General features: G+C 42.7%; 2 protein-coding genes across 6 annotated transcripts in view; one reads left to right on the forward strand and one right to left on the reverse strand.

The window, feature by feature from the left end:
* Positions 1–20,283, reverse strand: part of LOC111250317 (ephrin-B1-like) — a 104,885-nt gene that overhangs the window by 22,769 nt on the left and 61,833 nt on the right. Inside the window, exon 1 of one of the 3 annotated variants that reach the window (XM_086986815.1) lies at positions 11,085–11,190. The exons of the other annotated variants lie outside the window; for them this stretch is intronic. Coding sequence (XP_086842941.1) covers positions 11,085–11,185 — 101 coding nt within the window. The 5' untranslated portion in view covers positions 11,186–11,190. Of the gene's footprint in view, positions 1–11,084; positions 11,191–20,283 lie in introns of those variants that run through there. 3 annotated transcript variants of the gene reach the window in all.
* The window catches only part of LOC111250330 (uncharacterized), a 108,880-nt gene that overhangs the window by 6,524 nt on the left and 82,073 nt on the right, over positions 1–20,283 (forward strand). Inside the window, exons 2-4 of one of the 3 annotated variants that reach the window (XR_002673303.2) lie at positions 8,143–8,348; positions 11,055–11,188; positions 11,699–12,206. The gene's annotated coding sequence lies outside the window, so the exon portion shown is untranslated. Of the gene's footprint in view, positions 1–8,142; positions 8,349–11,054; positions 11,189–11,698; positions 12,207–20,283 lie in introns of those variants that run through there. The other 2 variants (XM_086986825.1, XM_086986824.1) reach the window with 2 other exon arrangements.

The raw sequence follows: 20,283 nt of genomic DNA on the forward strand, positions 1-20,283 counted from the left end.
TTTTACTGGGTAAAAAAAAAAACTATGGGTATTCATGAATCAGTGCCAGCCAATGCTGATCGTGTTCTAGCCGGTCTCGAACAGGAGAGGCGAACGAACGAATCGAAACGATGACGCTGCTGCCTCCTTCTGCTAACAACGATCCGCCAGTTACTTTTGGCTTTGCTATTGAGACTGGCGACCGGTAGCACTGCGTCTGCTTCTGTCGTAGCTACAATCTACGAACGTGTCGAGATAGTTAGTTTGCAAACAAACAGCATGCAATACCCGGGCTGTTCATCGGTCCGTTAGTAAAAATCTTGAATTTACGATTAAACACCGTCGCCGGCCAACTGTCTCGGTAATGAAACGACCTCATGTGGAAATCGTCGTCGAATGTTCTTCGCTGCTCAGAGCTTTATTGAATAGCGGCGGAACGGTCGGTCAGCGCTGCTGCTAGAACACTCCAGAGGCAGATACTAAAGTGTCATTGAAACGTGGAAAGCAGTGTTTCAGTAATGGCAACATTCATAGATCGATAGACAAACACTCAAGCAGTAAACGCATATCTTTGCTAACAATGCTTTTAAACTGAAACAGTAGTGCGTACGGTATTGATCGACCTACCTAATGCTATCATAAAGGAGGACTTCCGCACCTGATGAAACTATACTATTTTACCGGCTGTCGGAAGAACAATCATTAGTTCACTCATGGCAAACATGTACGATAATCTTGGTTCCTCTCTCTTTTCACACGCCGCGATAAAGCAACGCCTCGCGTGTCTGTTGAAGATCACATAGTTTCAACTTCGTCAATGTCAGAACGCGATGAGTTACGTGACGCACCGAGTTGTCGAATCTTCGCCGTGCAGACCCGCTCCATTTTGATACACGAACGCAAGTTTATACAGGTATTCTCGCTAATCAAACTGAGTGTCGAAAGAAACTGGATCCGAACAGGTCTCAAAAGATGCTTTATAAAAATAACGCCAATAATCAGCGTGGCAAAAATGATTGGTGATGGTGGACAGTGGTTCATCTCATAATATTAAATGAAACTGAATGGTTCCACGGGTTCTATGCGACCTGGTCGGAGGCGCGAACGGACGTGAGAGAATTTATCACTTCTTGTCATCTGTCTCTTTGTAGACGCGCACAGATACAACAGCTGCTGCTGCTGCTGCTGCTGCCGCTGCTACAACAAGTGACGTCCATCATTTTCACGTAAACACCCATTTTTCTTAGAGTGTGCTGTTTGTCGACCTCGAGTCTCTGTGCTTTCATTATAAGACTAATAATTATATTAATATCCATAGATCTTTTAGCAGTCACCGGGGCCCTGTTGCTGCTACCATAATTCCCAAATCTATATTGTCCCACCACTGGACGCACTGACCGTCCAGAATTCTTGTTTCCTTGCCGGACAAAACAAGAGTCGTGCTAATTGCAGACGTACGGTTACGAACGCCATTCACCAACCGCACGGCGTCGTTTACCGACCGAACACAGAGACACACGGAGATATGGATCGAATCCTATCCGTTGTTAGCAAAGAATGAAATCGCTACCTTCTCTGAATTGGCGAGTCTCCATTACGAGAATGACTTACGAAAGCTTGAGTTTGTTGTCCGCTACCATCGCTGTCACCTCTTGGTCTAACCTTAGAGCATTTGTGCTCCTACAGTCAACGGTAGCAAGGTCATCGAAAAACGAATTTTGCTATTTTTCCCTACCTACTGAGCGAACTGAGCGACCTGTCATTGCTACCGACCGTCTGCGGAAATTCTGTGCTCGAGCAAAAAGCGTGGTAATGCCGCTTGTTGTGAACCTTTCTACTGTTCTCACGCGTCGAAGAGCCGCCGACAGAAAGGTCTGTACCGTTTCGACGCAGATAGGTAATTATAGGGCCATAGCTAAAGAACAAGGACAGGTTAAATAGAGCTTGTATTAAGTCTGGAATGATATTTTCCTCGTAGATAAAAAGTCATATATCATCTAGGATGTTTGCTTGATGTCTTAATTTTACGATATCTTGACACTGCGCATCCGACTTAATTTTATCATAATTCTATTCGTTAGGAACGCTTCCAGCGATCATTAAATGGCTCGAAAAAGCCCAACAACAAAGTTTCAGCAACGCCACAGCAACCCGTCCTCCCGTGGAAAGAGGAAGCCGAAAGGACTCAAGATGACTGTTTCGCAGGTGGGGCGCGAAAATAACTGAACTCTATTAGGAAATGTTGGGGAACGCTGAAAGAAAAGGATAATGACCAAAGCTCGCGGTCGGTATCGTCCATTAACACTATAGACAGCAGAGACGCGACAGACCTGGTCAGCGCAAGCGTTGTTTGGGCGTGTGCGTGTGTTTACCGTTTACTCCCGTCCTCGTAATCGTATTCTGCCTTGTCCAAGGGTTACGGTAGCTAGGTGTCATCATGCCTTGCCTGCCTTCGAGAATATATAGTAGATGCTAAATGGCTTCGTGCGAGATTTATCGACTGGAGTTGGCTTCGGTAGCCAGACAAGCACTAATAGTCAGCTACGTTGCGCTGCACTCGCGTGAGGTGTGAGCTCAGGCTCAAACAAGATACTATATTATTATAGTGTCTTACTGGTTCTCGATGTGTAAAATGTAGGTATCTATGATCGACAAAAGGGGTAATCCTTCAAAGTGTTATACGATATGGCTTTACCTGGAAGAAGCTGATTAATGTTATGTCTGCGTCCTCATGACAGCACGAAGACAAGAAGCTAAAGCGTGTTGTTGCTGGCTCCGTAGATACGAACGTGCCCATAAGCTACAAACAGCAAGCTCGAAATAGAAAGGAAGCTTCTAGGTCAACTCAGTTGACAGGGAACACGGACAGTCTACATAGAAGAGTCAACGTTTACAACAGAGATTTCAGGTCCCTTGATGTCCCGCTAATGGAAACCATATTTGTTAACAAGCAGTGTCAGGACAAAGACGGATACGCTGCTTAGAAATAGCTTGCGTTCATACAACACATTAGTAACCTATGCTTACGGCGAAATCGCAAACGTCTCAGACAAAATGCAATAGAAACATATTTTAGACCAGTTTCATATTTGGTCACTTATATATTAAAATGCAATTTTTTCTATAGATCACCATTGGCGGCTGAGCCTACTGTTCTCCAACAGAATTTAAACTTTATTTCGTGCACGATGTGTAAAAATCTCAGCTTTCGTTTGAATTTTAATAGAAGAAGTGCATACACCGACAAGCGAACGTTTGCTTGAATGTGCATGCAATAGACGGACCTCAAGGCTGTATTCAGATGAATCTGCGTTCAGTTCAGTGTCTTGAGGTTCGTGAAATCGCTTTCAACTACTTCGCTTACGTGTTCTACAATGTCCAGTGTATAAACGAGCTGAGTTGAATTCCCTCAATTCGAAATACGTGCAGCTAAACACTTATGATCATCATAATCATTTATAATAATGAATCTTGGATAGCAGCGGACATCTTTGACATTCGTCCGCTACGGACGTGCGTTTCGTAGACATTTTGTCTCCATTCCATCCAATTGATACAGCTCAAGATGTAACTAAGTATTGTTTTTGAAAGATCATTAGTCAACCAAATTCGACCCAAAATGTAACTATTTGGATCTACAGCCCTACCCGAACCATACGACATAATAGCTAGCTCTAAAGGACGTTTATCGATGAAGACAGAAGTAATGGTTGTCTTCAATCAGATCATTTAGCTTCTTAGGACATCTGGCGTTATAAATGATTTACTGTAAAGGACCGAACCCTAGAGATAACGACTATAATAACGCCTAAGGCAACCGAAGATGTATTGCTGCCCATGACCCGAAAGTACAATTGTCAACAAGCGACTTCTTATTCAGGAATTAATACAGATAACGTTCCTGCGATTATCCGAAGGTATCGTGACCGGTTGAGGATTGTGCCCAGTTGCTGCTTACCAGAGATGACTAATAGCGGCATGCTTTCATGACAAATCTGTACCCGTGTGTGAGGGCGTCGTCGAGGGGTACGTGTCCACCTCTTCCACTGCTATAGCAGGGCGCTTCATGAATGGCTAACCCCTAGACAAAAAAAGCTCCGGATAAAGTCGTCTGCGGAAACATACACAGTCTGCGTCCCGCTCGCCGCCTCAAGGAACTAAGCTCATCTTAATTACTAAAATGCTCAAATCCAGGGAGAGACAAACTTAAAATAACGCTACATAAACAAAGTAATTAGAAAAAGTGCAGCACACTTGCGTATAGAAGGACGTGTATCAATTAACTAACAGTGATATTAATGGCGAGAACAAGCTCATCAGTGTTGTATCTGGCGCCGACGGTGCTCTTCACCACCTTCTTAAATTTAATCCAGATTTAATTTACAATTTAATTCAGGTTTCGACGGCACGAGCGATTTTCGATCGGCTCGTGATCCGTTTTTCGTAGTCGTGTTTCTCGTGTGCATTTTTTCCCCACCGTTGCCCCCTTACCTGTCCTTGGGGTATGCCCACCGTTGTCACCCCCACCATCATCAACGGTTATTTTTCACCTTATCGCTCTGCTGTCACTACGCCCATTATAGCTGATGTCATTGCCTTTCTCGAATATTGGGTCGGACCACGCAGCAGCGTCACCGACAACAGTGACAATAGAATGTTTTTATAAACAGCCACCGTCGTACTGCCGCATTCTGTTGGTAATGACGCCTCGCCACAAGTGTCCCAACAAGCGGTCACTTCACCGCCGCTTAATGCTCCTCTTCTATCTGACGGCGACGATGACGACGAGACACGCACAAGAACTTTCCATTCTTTTTTCTCTCTTCTTTTCTAGAAGAAAAAGAACTAGCACCAGCGACAACGACAGGGAACAGAGTGGGGTGAGAAAAATAGAGAAGCTGCGATTGTTCAACGACGAGAACGATAACTTCAACGAAGCGAGTTCTACTAATACTATCAATCGCTAGCAGCAAAAATCGTAGCGGCAGCGGCAACAATAGTTATTACCAACATTTAGGCTATAAGACCAGTTTGAGTTATCGAGTCGGTCTCCTTGCTAGCTTAAAATGAGACTACAGCCAAAAAATGTTTTCCAGGTTTGCGTTCCATTGCCTAACGACTCAGCGGAAGCGCTTAGTGGTTCCCCAAACTGTTGCCGATGCTGGAAGCTTAAGGTAGATCGAAATGGCTTAATGGTCGAAGAGGTGCACTTAAGTTCGTCGATACCGGGACCACAACAAATGGGTATTCGTCATAGCGACGGGTGGCTGTCTCTATTTGTTTCTACTCTATTCAACTCTCTATTTGTTTTCTCTTCTATTTTTTTTTCTAGTGTTTAGTTGACATTTTACCATGGAAGCTACTCTTTTTGTAGTAGTTTGACACATTCTGTTTTGAAATGGCGCAATGACGGTTAAGCATCGTTCACCTGTTCACTTCGTTAATACTAGAAATCATTATTAAACATTAATTACCAAAAGAAAATACCTACTTGTTCAACTGTACACAGCGTTGAACGTTTATTCGATAGAAAAAAAATGCACCATTCTTATTTCGTCATATAGCACTTCGTGCTACTGGTTGAAATTTAGAAAGAGCCTAACATCACAGCTTTCCTTAGTAAATTTCCAGAGGCCTAAATGCTGTTTATTAATGTTCGTAAATGAGTGAACTTGAGCTATACTTAGCGTAATATATCTGTCCTTCGTGATCCTTACTTGATCCAGCACTTGCCTTGTGAAAGATTGTACCTTTAGATAAATACAGCGACTTTTAGGCTATATAACCGTTTCTGTCAAACGACTTCATGGCGATTTTTCTCTTCAGAAATCGCTCCTAGTCGCAAGTCGCGACCGCAGTTGACATCACAACAATGTGCAATGAAGACGGCAAATTATGAATGGCATCAAAACCACCGTTATCTTCTAGGCACCGCGAATCTTCCCTTTGAGGGGTGGCGACGACTCGTGAGCTAAACGAGATCCGCCAATCAACCCAAATAACAACTCATAATCAGCAGATCCACCAGCAAATGCGATCAGCCATTAGGAGGAAAAGCCCATCGATATCCCCACCAATGGACCCCCTGAGCTGACCAAGTAATATTTCTTACCACCTTTTGGGCACTTACACGATTGTAAATGAACAACTTTCCACGAACAGACGGACAGCGAATCTGGTCGCCATGAGTTTCATAGCCTTCCTACGCTCACCACTGAGAGGCCGTGCACAAATCGTTACGCAGAAGAGCTTTTTTTCCCGTTCACCCGCGACTTCAACAAACAGAAGTCGTCACATCATTATGAAGTTCGTTAGTAGCACACGACAATTGACCATTCTAGTGTTGCGGTATTTTTCATTCGTTCACTTCGCACTGAGCGTGGACAGATGGATGCTTTACTATGCCTCGATTGGACGACACCGACGCTTCCGGAAGAAGTTTTCCGCAGTGCAGAAGCCGCGCATCGCCGCCATTGGGATCATGCGGGTCACTTTCCGTAGCGTGGCACACTGATTCATTGGTCGGACCATTGCCGCTACATTTGCGCGTGCTTGAACAGCTTCCTGAGGTTTCTACTAGGCGTTTACTGTTATCGTTGCGCTGGACAACGCTGTATGTACAATAGCTCAAGACGCTCCCAGTGCGAAGATCCTCTGATATCATCTGCTTGCGATAGTAGCAGCAGCAGCAGCAGCAGCTGTTGGGTGTCGGCACTGCCTGTTGCTGTTGTTACTATCGAACTGATCGTAGGCCTATTTGACTGATTCTGCTCAGACGAAATACGTATGCGACGGGTTCGTTGACGGTGCAACCTGTTTACGATTCATTTGGATCTCTATTATCCAATATTTCCGCATGGCCACTCTTTAGACGAATAGGTGATGAGAGGGGACGCCTCTGCGACAGGGTTATCGTGCCGATTTCTCGATCACGACGTTGACATCGATCCTTGCGTTTAAAAACGTCGACGTCCGAAATCGAACTGAAGTAAGACAGCAGCAGCAGCAGCGGCGGCGGCAGCGGCAGCTACAGACAATCATTGACCTGCGGAGAATTGATGCTTTAGCATTGGGGAGTATTAGAATAACTTCACTACAATTTTCAACGGATGGCCCAATGTAGAACTAGATGAAGACTATAGCCAGGACAGAAAAATACACAAAAGTGAGAGGATCACGCCGGAACAACGAAAATATAGTGCTTTCTGTCGGAGTTGTACTGCTTTCGTCATGGTTGGTTGATTAGCCCCACGTTTTGTGCGGGTAAATCATTGCGTTCCCCACTGCGATGATGATGATAAGTTCGCAAAAGTTACACTTAATTGTTCTAGGTATATTGGCGATTAACTAGAGGGAGAGTAAGCGGCATTTTTAAATTGAAATTCTAGCTTAGTTCAGATGCTATTTTCTATTTGCTTGTCATTTTTACTAGTGTTATTCTTTAGAATTTTCGAAAGGCAGGGATGTTAGTCATTGTTGATTGAGTTGCTGCTCAAAAAGTAAGTATTTCAACCGAAACTTGAGTTCACTATTAACAGAACTAACAATAAAAGGAAGTGGGTTGATTTGATGGTCATTGAAAAAAATGAGTCAATGGGTTCCTCAGCCTTATGTGACTCCGATCATTACGAAAGGCTTAGACACTACTCGCTAGACCTTTAACTACCTATGTGTTACAACAGGCTTATCAAGGCACAAAACTCGATTAAGCTACTATTTATGAGAACCTTTTCATGGGATATACAGGTGTGTTTCCAGAAGCAAACGGTGTTTGTCGCGGCTAGGTGATCACCTAGCAATTAAAATCGCAAGCTACTTTGACGTAACTTTTAATCTTTTTTCCTATTTCTATTTCAAATGTAGATCTTCTCCCCCAAATAGTGTCCAGCTGTTGGTTTTAAACCTGGAACTCTTTTCTTAAGTTTTGACATAAGACGGACGTTCGTCAGTGTTTACACCTGACTCGTGGTCGCGTCATCCGCACGCTAACAAACTTTTTTCTATAAACAGCACGTTTCTGCGTTTAATTAGAGACAAATGCTAATAAGCAATGTAAATTGTAGACGACAGCCGTTGCGTAAAATAATCTATGTAGATCATATACATAAATTTTTTTGTTTTTACGTTCGTTGTTAGACATTACTTAAAACGGTCAATTTACAGCACGAAACGAAATGTGTCTACGGCCGGATTCACTAAGTTCAACGGGTGAACGCGATATCCACCGCGCTATTAGGAAAGCATATAGGCATACGCTGGATGTTCACGAGGTGGGGAATAGCAAAGGGCGACATAAATCCCGGCGAAACACCTAAGCGAAGATGATTCATGGTAATGACTGCTGAGCAGGAGACAGCGTACTTTACAAGGTAACACCCTATGTATAAATTAATTGGCAGCTACTCTTTTTTATATAAAAGTCAAAGCGCATTATGCCATTCACTTACCAACACTCAAGCCTAAATCTCTTTATTTAAAACAGGTTAGGTCTCATTCCTTCCTCTTTTTTTTTTTTAAGATCGATAGTCTTGTCACTGGGGTACTGGTTACTGTATCGCAGAGCTATAGGGATAAAAATGGTCTGTAGAAAGAAGTAAAGACTGTATCATTTGTGCCAATGTGTAACAGATAAAAGTGTATCTCTCAGGAGCCGAGACAGGGATCTAGCAATCGCTAACATCAATTTTAAGACAAAATAATGTCTTCTCTATTTTTCAATAGTTAGGACCGAACAGTTCATGGACACATAGTATGGTATGAGCTTCATTTTCTCTCAGCCTAGATCTTCATTGTTTTGTGATACGACTTAAGGAGAAGTTCGAGGGGTCTAGCGGACCAATTGGCCGAAGTCACCTCCGAGTTGCCTGCGCTACAGCAGACATGCGAACTTCGAGTGCTTGTGAGCCCGGAAGTCATAGCTATCAGGATTTAGCGCCTGTGGTGGCCCCGTGATCGCGTAGTGGGTACCGCTTTTGCCTGATAAGCTTGAGGGACACGTGATGGTCTGGGTTCGATTTCGAGCGTAAAATAGTAGACATAGCGATCAGTTGATGCGCTCAGCTCAACAGGCAGCTTCTGAATTCTGCCGACCTGCTCACGAATAGTGTCAGACATTGGTCATCCCAAGAGCTGTAACATGTGCTCGAGATTGTGTCGTCGATGAACCGGGCCACCAATTTTCAAACGATCTGCCTTTCTTCCAATCTGTGTCGTGCTAACCGTACAGAATACACGGTCTCTCCGTGCCTGCTGTCAACAGAGTTAATACTCTAGCTTGGTGCGTTACCAGCATCAACTTCACACCTCGCGAAACCTCACAGCTACGGGCTTGCAAAGCACAGACATGCGGACGAAGCGGGACATTGCCTGCATCGTTGAAGTTACTAGGCTCCGGGTCATGCGCCACCATCACGCTGCAGTGTCAGCATCACCGGGGGCCACTACAGCGGACACTGCTGTATAGGGATCTATGCACTGTCGAACTCGCATTGTAACACTTGTCCTTTTCTCTCTTCAGACACACTGACAGCACATTGCCAGAATATACAGCACATGATGCTGGTTGGACGTCTATATCTTATTATTTTCTTTTTAATTTGAGCAGCGAACAGGCAGCTAGAAGAATGCCGGCAGGCCAATGATCAGCTAAATCAAACTTTGGCATGCCGTATGAGCGCTACAGAGATCTAGTAATGGCTGTAGTAGTGCACAAAGCTAAAAGGGACACGCGCGTAAATCACAAATTATGACGGGGTCATTTGCGCGTCCATATCGGTGGGGGCCGTTTCCGTCTCGCTGTTTCGTCGCGCACTGCCACCAGTGCCGTCATCAATCAGTTAGCCACCGTTGCCAGACGAACTTTAGTGATGCGTGCAACTAGCGTCCACCTGACAGCAGCGGCGGTGTTCCGTTAAGAAAACAGTCGACAGACCCATTTCTTTCTTGGTCCTCTTTTTTTTCTATGACGAGGATGTGCTTCATTAACTTGGTTTGTTCGTTCATCTACCAGATCGTCATGTCCGCTTTGAATTATTGGTATCTGTTATTGCTGACCAATCGTTGTCTCCCTTCTTTAACTTCTTTTTCCTAATTTCCAGCTAAGAGACGCTTCTTCTACACGTTTCTGCACGTACGCGGTAAGTGGCTTCGACGGCTCAGAAGGCTGAGTCTGCGCTATCGAACAGCATCTCCATGTGCGCATTTGTTGAACGGACAATAACAAACGTTAAATTTAGCCCATTCAGCCCCACTCGAACGTGATACACTTCAAATGTTCATATGTATAATTCTTCTCTTCGAGACAATGGATACTGCTATTGTAGTCGGCCAAAAAGCGCCACGGTCCTTTTTTCAGCAGTCAGCTTCTGTGATGATCCGCTGATGGCCTGAAGTTGCAGTTGTTTTGCACTGCACAGAGTATTGTATCAACGGAGGACTGATAACCCCGAGGAGAGAGAGGCATAAATTGCTATGACTATTTGGGGTAACGAGTCAAAGCATATCCCCTCGTTCCGCCACTTTGTTTTTAGGAGAAGGTCTTGTCAAGCAAATATTATATTCACAACAGGGTTCTGTGAACACCTTTGCAGGTTACTCCTGGACCCAAACATTCGGCTTATCGGACATATGAAACACGCTGCTGAAATTCAGCAATTCAATAACTCATAACGGTCAGAATCTTCGTATGTCTCGCCCGCTATATTTCGAACACGGATTTTCATCGGCTCATTGTTGTAGATCGTACCAAGACTAGACACCTGAAGTACGCATGGCTACACACATACGCCACGTATAAATCAATATGACAAATCAATCTAACACAAATTTACGCGAAACGATCGTGAAAATCCCCACGTTGAGAGAGACACTGTGAATTCTGCGACGATTGAGTTTGAATGCAAAAACGAACAGTTTATCATGTGTAGTTCTGTCGTAGCAGACGGTATTGATTGATGGAATGATTGAAAAAAAAAAAAAAACTAGACACCTATGAACTTCGGAAGCGTTCAGCTAGCCAATTGATATCTATAAACATCAATGAGATATGATTTTTTACTTCTTCAATATGCTTTCAGCTTCTGAGGGAGAAATATTATTGAACTTACTTATACTTCGTTTGCATCTGCAAAGGCGTCAACAACTCTAACATTCGAGCGGCTCGTGGTGTTGCCCTTTGGCCGTCCGGGGCTAGACAATCCCGATTCATTCGGTACGTCGTAATTCATCTGCACAATTAGATATATCGACAATTAGACATTTCTTACGCGCGTGTATGATGCGATGCATAGAAATACGGGTACTGTGATGATTATACTGGCAGGGATGCGGCTGCTACAGCACCATACACGATACATAAATGATTCAAATCTAGATAAAGGCAAAAAGTATCGTAGATAGTACATATCTGCAGTCTGTCGATGTTGACCTTTTTTGTTACCTAACTCGAATAATAATGATGATAGTAAGAGGTAATAGGAGTAAGGCTTTTCATCCTCCTGGAAATACATGTGCCGCTTCGTAAAGCTAGTATGAAAAGGCCCAAAAAATATTATATATCCGGCAGGAAATGCTTGCATGAATGAAACGAAACTTGCAAATAAAGGACACGTGTAGAAATAGTATAAATGTGAAGAAATAAGCAACGATAACCGACTGGGCGCATTTAGGTAGAAATAAATCTGCCAGCGTGCTAGACGATTACTTTGATATCCGTTTCCAGCTCCAATCGACGCCTGTGGGTGCGAACCTCTTCAGATAAGAGATAGCCAATCTCAGGAATATGCCGTTGAAGAAAAGGCAACGATGTTGCGTCTGTAAATAAAACACGGTATCGAGGGTGCGTCACGATTTCAGATACGGTATCAGACGTTGATAGTAACAACCTCGATTGTAAATAATGCAGGAGTACAATTCTCAGAGTCTTTTTAAATGCACATTTTGAGAAATCATTTACTGGCGTATACTCTTCCAGCCCATTGAGAATAGAATAGACAGACATTGCAAATCACGAGCTTTGCGCATCCACCGCACTTCTAACACTCTCCTAACTCGGTCGCGTAACAGCTATTGTCTGCATATTTATCACTGAATGATCAAATGGAATTAATTAGAAACGTGCGCTATCATTGCATACATGTTACTACCTTCGCCATAAAAACAGAAGTGCCATAGGGGCGCCCGATCCCAGCTACCTGCTACAATCGATTCAATAAAAGAGCTCAGATATATTCGTCTTCAGTTACTATGCGAGGCCCGCAGTGCTATTATTATATTTATTACATTAGAAGGTATACACAAACACCCAGATGTCTACTGATGCACACCTATGGGAATCTATATATATATATATATATATATATATATACGTATATCTGTATGGCGCGAGTGCATACCTATGTGGTGTGCTTGTCAAAGACTCACATCTAACAAATACAAAAATCAAGTGCATTCATCTACCAAAGCAAGATACATCTCGAGATAGATTGGAGTTTTGCCAGACGATATCGACGATGGACAACGGATAGGTACAGGCAGACGTGCAGCGGGCAAACAAAGAAATCAGTAAATCATAGTAATCATCAAACATTGTCCGAAATGAAATCGTTATCGAGCCCTTGGATGCAAAGATACAAGACGAAAAGCAGTGCTAACGTTGACGTACTCGCGCGATGCTTACTATCGAACAGGGGGAAACCAGGAAAATGACAGGCGTCACCAACTGGCTCGCTCCGAGCGGCGTCCGATCCGAACCATGAGCGGAATATAGCCAACGCGGCAGCGAATAAGAAAGTTGTTGAAACTTCAAGCCTCAACGTGACACCAATTAGAAATAATCGACCAGCGGAAACAGGAGGATATCGCACTTTCTTTTCTTAAATCTCTGTCAAGCATTGCTTGCCTTACCGTAATACGAAGCAATTTAGTTTGTGTGTATTCGCGCTCGGAGCTGTTCATACGAAGATGGGACGGTTCTTTTGTCATCCATGCGACCCAAGCTAACACTAACGAAGACGTCAATAGATAGTAAATGATGATGAAACGGTAGTTCAACATTTTAAATTCTATGTACATCGGTCTTGTTACTGTATGGGGAACCGTGTAGCAGTACTCGAATAGGGAAGCAGCTAGATTCTTAAACGTTACCGATCTGTACTTATATATATATATATAGACACTCTGAATCCTGCTTTGCTAAAAATAGGATACTGTAACATAGCCCTACGAGCCTATCAGTGTTTTTACGCTTAGCCTTTCTCTTATTTACGCTTCTCGAACAGCAGAGTGATATTGTTGTTGTGGACATCAATCCCAAACGTATGCAACGTTCACATAAGGGAAGGATCCGATTAACGTCCTCTAGACCCGATGCCAAAAACGTTCCTTTTAGAGACATCAGAAAGATAGACTATACAATAATGGTAATAGCGTATATTTTGGCGAGCTCGAGCACCCTGTCTAGCAGATACTCTATTTTATTAAGCAGATGCAATTTGTTCAATATAAACTCTCAGAATAATCAGATAATACTGAGTTGTATTGTAGGCTATATATATATATATATATATATATAATACGTACAGTAAATACCCCTAATATTCTAATAGGTGTAGATATATCACTCTTAATGTCATTATGCAGCCTATGGTTGTTGGCTTTCAGTTGTTTACATCGACTCGTCGTGTTTGCGTTTATGTAGGAAAAATGATGAAAAATAGATTACGAAGTGATCGCGCTTGGGGGGCAACATTCGTCGTAGTGGCAAATGTCCCGTTATTAATTTATAATGATGTATTTAAGATGTCCATCGGAAGCATATAACCGGAAAGCTATATCGAGTTCTATTGGCGGTACCTTTGTGTGCCGACAATAATAGGGAATTTTCTACAGGAGTGAACATGTAGCAGCAAAACTTGTATGATCTAGTAAAATCATTCAGGTATAGGTATGCAACCCTTTATGAATCCGTTGGGCTTTCTTCCTAAATATGCGGACTTGGGTTTTGTGTATGTACTAGTTAAATAGTTACGCTTTCAACATGCAAAAAATAGCGTGACAATAACGGAAATAATAATCTAGAAGGGCATAAAAAAGGTGACAATTTGCAGGAAGAGGGCCTAATTAGACACCTAACTCATATAGAGGAAATACGTATATGGTTACAGGATATTATTTAATAAGAACAGCTAGTAGTGAGCGTTATTTGCACACCAAACAAGGAAAACAATTGACCGTCACGGCGACAAAAACAGATGGCAAATAGATGTTCAGGTCATGAAATTATCTCAATCGAGCAACGCAATAACAATCGTCATAATCATGGTGACACTAAATATCTATTGGTCGTTGAAATTCGTTCAATCTTCTTCCGCTAGGGTATTGTTTGTCCATCACTTACGTGTAACCTAGACCACCCCGGCGAACGCCTTTGCACGCTGCCTCACCCCCCACCCCTCGGATCGTTATATCGCACAAAGACAGGCGGGAATTAGAGAGAGATGCTGTGTACTTTGCGTCTTCATGACGAACACGCAACGCCATTTTTTTTTCCGGATTGTAACTGTAGAGAAGATGACTCGATCGTTGGTAAGCTTCGACATTTGAAAATTAGCCATATGAGAGAATCTGCTGCCGAGGAACAATTTTTGCTTTGCTAGTGCACAAATTGCGTGGAAAAAAAAAATCTACAGTTACACGTAATTTATAAGGTTGCTATCGGAAAGGTACGAATTGAATTAACTAGGACCGGAGGGGGGGACAGAGAAAATATCTTTAATTTTTAGATGGTCGGCGACCGGAATACCACACCGTAAAAATGGACGTCTAAGCGCAACTTAGGCAGTGAACGTCGCTGGCTTGAACGAGCATTGCGTCATGTGTAAAAATCGACATGAACCACTGATTTATTTGTAAAAAGATTTCTACCTATTGTTGTGCTTGAGCATGAGTGTCTTCAGATATTTTAAATCGGCCTACAACGAGGTGCTTGTGACGGGATCAGGTGCTCTCATCGATAGCGACCTTTTTCTTCCCAACGGCGGGTTTCCCAGCCCCATTTTCTCCGCTAGTATTTCTTTACACTCAGTTTCCCTTTTACCTAAATGGGACTTTCGTTCTTCAAATGCGTTAATATGAATGGCCGGAGTATTAGCTTTGCCTTTGTATTGGCCATTGATCTCAAAATCTAATACTAACAATGTATGTAGTATTTGTTGTATTCCTAACGGGTTGTTATCAACCTCACATTACCTTAACTGGTTTAAATAGGAAAAATTAACTAGGAGACCAAACAGGCCGTGTGTGACCGTAATACACCGTTTTTACCCCCCCCCCCCCCGCGTCTCCCTCTTCAGGCCGTCGCAAAAATGATAGTTTCGCCATTATATTTGTATAATAAAAAAACGAGATGCGCTTTAATGGAGATGCATATTCTGAGCGCATCTCAGCTACAGCAATGATCGTCGGCTGGTATTTTTTTGTCGTATCAGAGGGCTGAATCCGAGATCTGTAATCGATCTGCTGAAACCTTTCACTGTTTTGACTCTGTGAGTGTTTGGCCGACCGGTTCGCAGCTACCCTTGATTGCAAGAGAAAGAACGCCTATAGATACTTACGTCTCTACTGCATATACATGGCTGCTTATAAATGTACGCAAAGGCCTTTCGGTTATATTAAACCCAACCGGTTAAGATTAATTATCGGCCATCAATATTTTTACGTCTTAAAAAACACTGTGGGACTACTTACACTGACGGGCCCGAGGCAAAATCTTAACGAAAAAAAGAGCTACGCTTAGCTAAATCTATCATTTTTATATAGTTATATAGTGTTCGGTTCAAGTACGACAACATAACCGAAACCGTTAAGCGGAATCGCCGCCATTTCTGCTCCGCGAATGTAGGATGTAAGTAACAGCTGCGATATCGTCTTTTTGGGTGACAATGTATTTATATTTAGTATAGCAGAATGATGAATGACGAGTCAAGATGGGCATGCGAGTTTGGTCGGCCTTTCTTCTGCTATATTCCAGCGGACAGATAAATAGAAGGTTAACTAAAATTGCTATTATCAATTGTAGTGTAACGTCGTTCTTAAGGTCTCGTTCTCTATTTCTGGGCAACGTATAGCTGATTGCGATCTTTAGTTTTGCCTTCAAATCGTCCCGATCTTTTTAAACTGGACTATTACCACTAGTCACGACTATTATTATTATGCAATTGACATCATTGATATTATGCTTATTTGAGATGAAGCACCTCAGAGTTCTTCATGAATCGCCACTGGATCTAATCACAGGCTAGACGGATAGACAATTCTGTAAACTTTACAATCTTCTGGTTACTTTTAGGTGTTCTGGGCTTCGACAATCATTTCTGGGCAACGCTATTCCTCTGAAGATTTCATCTCAAGTTAATCCATCTCTTACTTATATTTTAGGTGTTTTTAATGAACACTTTAACCAAAGAGAAAAAACGAACGTGAGCATATTAATTTTTCTTTGCTAGAAAAGTGTTCAGTCTTACATTTTTCATTCCGGTCTACAATCCTATTCTGTCTGGCAAAGCGCCTTTCTTACCTAAAAAAAAGGATATGCACAGACTCACGGTCTTCTCGTTGGCAAAAAGAATCTCCGCTGTTCGCAGTCACAGCAGGAAAAATCTTCCTTTTTGTCAGGTCCTTTTCTTAAGATGCCGTTGTGTGACGATCAACGGACCGCACTTCAGCCTTCAAAAGGAAACGTTTGACCTAACCGAGCTGCCAGACAGGAAAAGTGCATGCATTACAAAGTTCTAATAGACAATTTACAAATAGCGATGTAAGCATCAATCTTTGGGAAAGAATATGTACTAATGTATTTGAACGAAAAAACTAAAATGTCGATTCAAAGGAAACGGTACCGACCAGAGGACGGCGATAGGCTGATACAAAAACAAGTGGAACAGCTTTTATTCTTCGCCGAACCGCTGACAAACGAGGTAGCCCAGAGAGCTGACATCTTTCTCTGTATGGCTTCCACTCGTAAAGTAAACAGAATATTGATAGGCTGACACCAGTAACGATCTGTCGATGATTGTTACACTAGTTAAATGCAGATATTTAGCAGTTATCAAGTTGACTATAAACTAAATAACTTGTTAGACCAATTTGCAAGACGAATAAATTAAAGTATCTGTTATTTCCAGAGACTTAAATGAATCTAGTTATGTCATCTGACGTGCTAGCTATTCTAATTATCTCTGTAGATATTTCTTTTGATCCAAACGCTTTCTCCGCTCCACGGGCAAGAAAGCGCAGCCGCCTAGCTAAAGACAAAAACCCCGCCATCGTCTCGAACGAAATATGACGATTACTCGTACTAGTGTGCGCCATGTGTGCAAATCGTCCAGCACCACTGTTATGACATCAGTAACAGCTTCGGCTATAATTAAGGCAACTTTTTAAATTCAGTAACTACTTCGATTCGTAGGCACAGATGTACCGCAATTCTGTCACCCTGACGTCAAACTTAACTGAAACGCTGCGCCGTAGAAAAGGACACCTGGTGCCAATTTCCTAGTCATTCAGGCAAATCCCATCTGTTATCCAAGGGGTGGCTGGTGGCGCCCCAAAACGAGCCTGCTCGTCAAGCGCCCAAACGGGATACAGTCTTTATCCTTTCACTAGTAAATGAGTTTTGGGTGATATAACATTCATAGTACCATTTCTGACCTAAAAACAAAGTCACTTGCCTGATGAAACGAACGTTTATGTAATAGAATAAACATTTTGGCGAAAAGCACATACGTATCCCGTAATTGCTCCAAGCAGACATTGCCTTAGCATTCCGTAAATGTGTCCTATGTTATACATTCAAGATAATTCCTTAGGTATAGTAAAAACGTGGACACTATAATCGTACAGTGACATAAAACTTTTACGCTCAAAGTTTCTTAACGTCACACAACAGTGGTAGTTGAAAAAACAGTTTTGATTTAATCGAAAACCTAGCAGAAGAGACGTCGTCAAGCCGTTCAGGGATGTGGACCCGGCAGCCTATCAACGCGTATCAGCAAGCGCCAATCGCAGTCGCGTAAAGTTCAAATCGGCAATACCACTATCAGATAGGACAGTGTCTAGCGGATTGTTCATTGTTAGCATGCATCTAGGAGCGCCGATTGGCGCTCTTTTTTATCGCCGATGCTTTTCGCCGCCGCCGCCGCCGCCGCTGGCGCTGCCGCCGCTAAACACCGAATCCGCAAAGGAAAACATAAAAGCACAAATAATAAATAGCTAAAAATAGACACTAATTGATAGAAGTTTGATGTAACCCAGCCGGCAGTTGTGAGCGCAGTAGCAGGCTGCAGAAAAAGGGGCGCAGGGCCCGCCAGGTGCTTCAATGTGAGAGTAATATTTGGCATTTTTATTAAAAGGAAATCATCGATCCCTGATAGCTAAAAAAGGAAGCAGTGTTTCGAAATAATCGAAGTTACCGCGATAGGGCAGAGATGCATTGAATTAGAAGCGCCCTAAAGCAGCGGCGGCGGCGGCGGCGTCTCGGCGAAATCATCAAGAATGGCTGAGCTTTTGAAATGATCCGACGATCCAATAGGGAATTCATTGTCGTTGAGCATCGTTTGATTGTTTCGCAAGCGACATTTTTCCGATATAATTCACATAAAATAGATCAGATTGATTTTTTTAATTGTGAAAATAAATACGCCAATTTTTAGAGTGGCAGGTAAACAGAAGTTTCGAACGGACACAAAGCGAAAAATGAACACATTCGAGCACCTCGTTTGGTTGAGCCCGTATTATCCATACATGCATATATCGCGTCAGTATCAGTTAGAAAGCTTGTCTTTGTAGATTCATCTCTAAATACGTGTAGAATTAGCTAAATACGATACGCGAAACTCGTGCTGGCCTGTTTTGATCTAAGACTTTCTGTATTAGAAGGCCAACAGGTATTCTGCAATAAGGTCAACTTCGTTTTGAACTTGTATACATTCCCATAATGTACATCGTACATGGTTGCAAAACAGCGAGACGATTACATTGAAATCTGAATTGAATGACGTTTTAATTGGCACCGCATAAAACCGTCGTATAACAATGCTTACGCTAATCTCTGAGAAATTAAACAGTGAAACTATAGGCATAAGCTGAAGTAGATCATAAATCATAATGGGAATATCATAGATATCTCATTATTTTACCTGTAATCTCTATTGCGTATCAAATGCCACTATTTTTAAAAACATAGGCTTTACATCGTGCATAAAAACCAGTGCCAATACCAAATAACACACATACGATACCTAGCGCGAGCACTGAATAAAATTAATATGTATTTATTACACTGCTTAGTGCGGCGATGTATGACCGCGAAAATTGATGGAAGTCATACATATATATATATATATATAGCCGTTAGCATGAAGTTCCTGTCTCCTGAGGGACGAATAACCTGGCACGTTACCTCTTTACCCAATTTACGCTTTCTTACGCCGCCGTTGTACCTTTGCCGTCGGCTGTATCAGTTTTATCGCAAGGTACGTGTGCGAAAAATAACATTCATTTCAGCCTTTCTTAATTGGGTAAGCATACTCGATCCGACCCTAGCTGGCGTAACTTCAAATGAATGTGCCACTTAACGACATTCAGCATTCTGCGTCGGTCCGATTCGGAACGGCGCTCGGATGCTCCATCGCTCTCATCTCGTTGTCCTCTAATCAGTTTCGTTGCCGAGCTTCGTCTTTCAGAGCTGATTTTTCGCGTCGGATCTCGCACATGTGGTACTTCTAATATAGTTGTCTCTCTCAGGACACGCGACATTTCCGACCCGCTGTCATCTTTTTCTAGTCAATTGCCTCTGTCGCCCGAACGCCGAAATGCTGACCTCGAATAACTGATTCGCACTTTTTTGTCACATCATTATTATCATCGTCATCATTTTGTCTTTTTACCCCCCCCCTTCTCTCTCTCTCTCTCTCTCTCTCTCTCTCTACCTATCTATCTATCTCTATCTCTCTCCTTTTTTGCTGCAGCCGCCGGCGGTGGCTGTAGCGATTTTTGGCATCATTTGATTCCGCTGTCTTCTTCGTTCTAATTGACAGATACAAATGTTTTTTTCGTCAAGACAACAACGAAAATCGACGAGTCGCGCTCCACACGTTAAATGAGAAAGACCGGTTGTCGCTTCACACGAAATAGAAACGAGAAGGGCTAAAGGCGAGAGCGTAAGGCAAACGGACAGGAGAAAAATGTGTACGAGGACACATATCGGATGGTCAAAATAGAAACCAACTACGGCGCATGGAAATCAAG

Source organism: Varroa destructor, unplaced genomic scaffold (genome assembly GCF_002443255.2).
Source record: "Varroa destructor unplaced genomic scaffold, Vdes_3.0 BEIS01000004.1, whole genome shotgun sequence".
NCBI classification, from domain to species: domain Eukaryota; kingdom Metazoa; phylum Arthropoda; class Arachnida; order Mesostigmata; family Varroidae; genus Varroa; species Varroa destructor.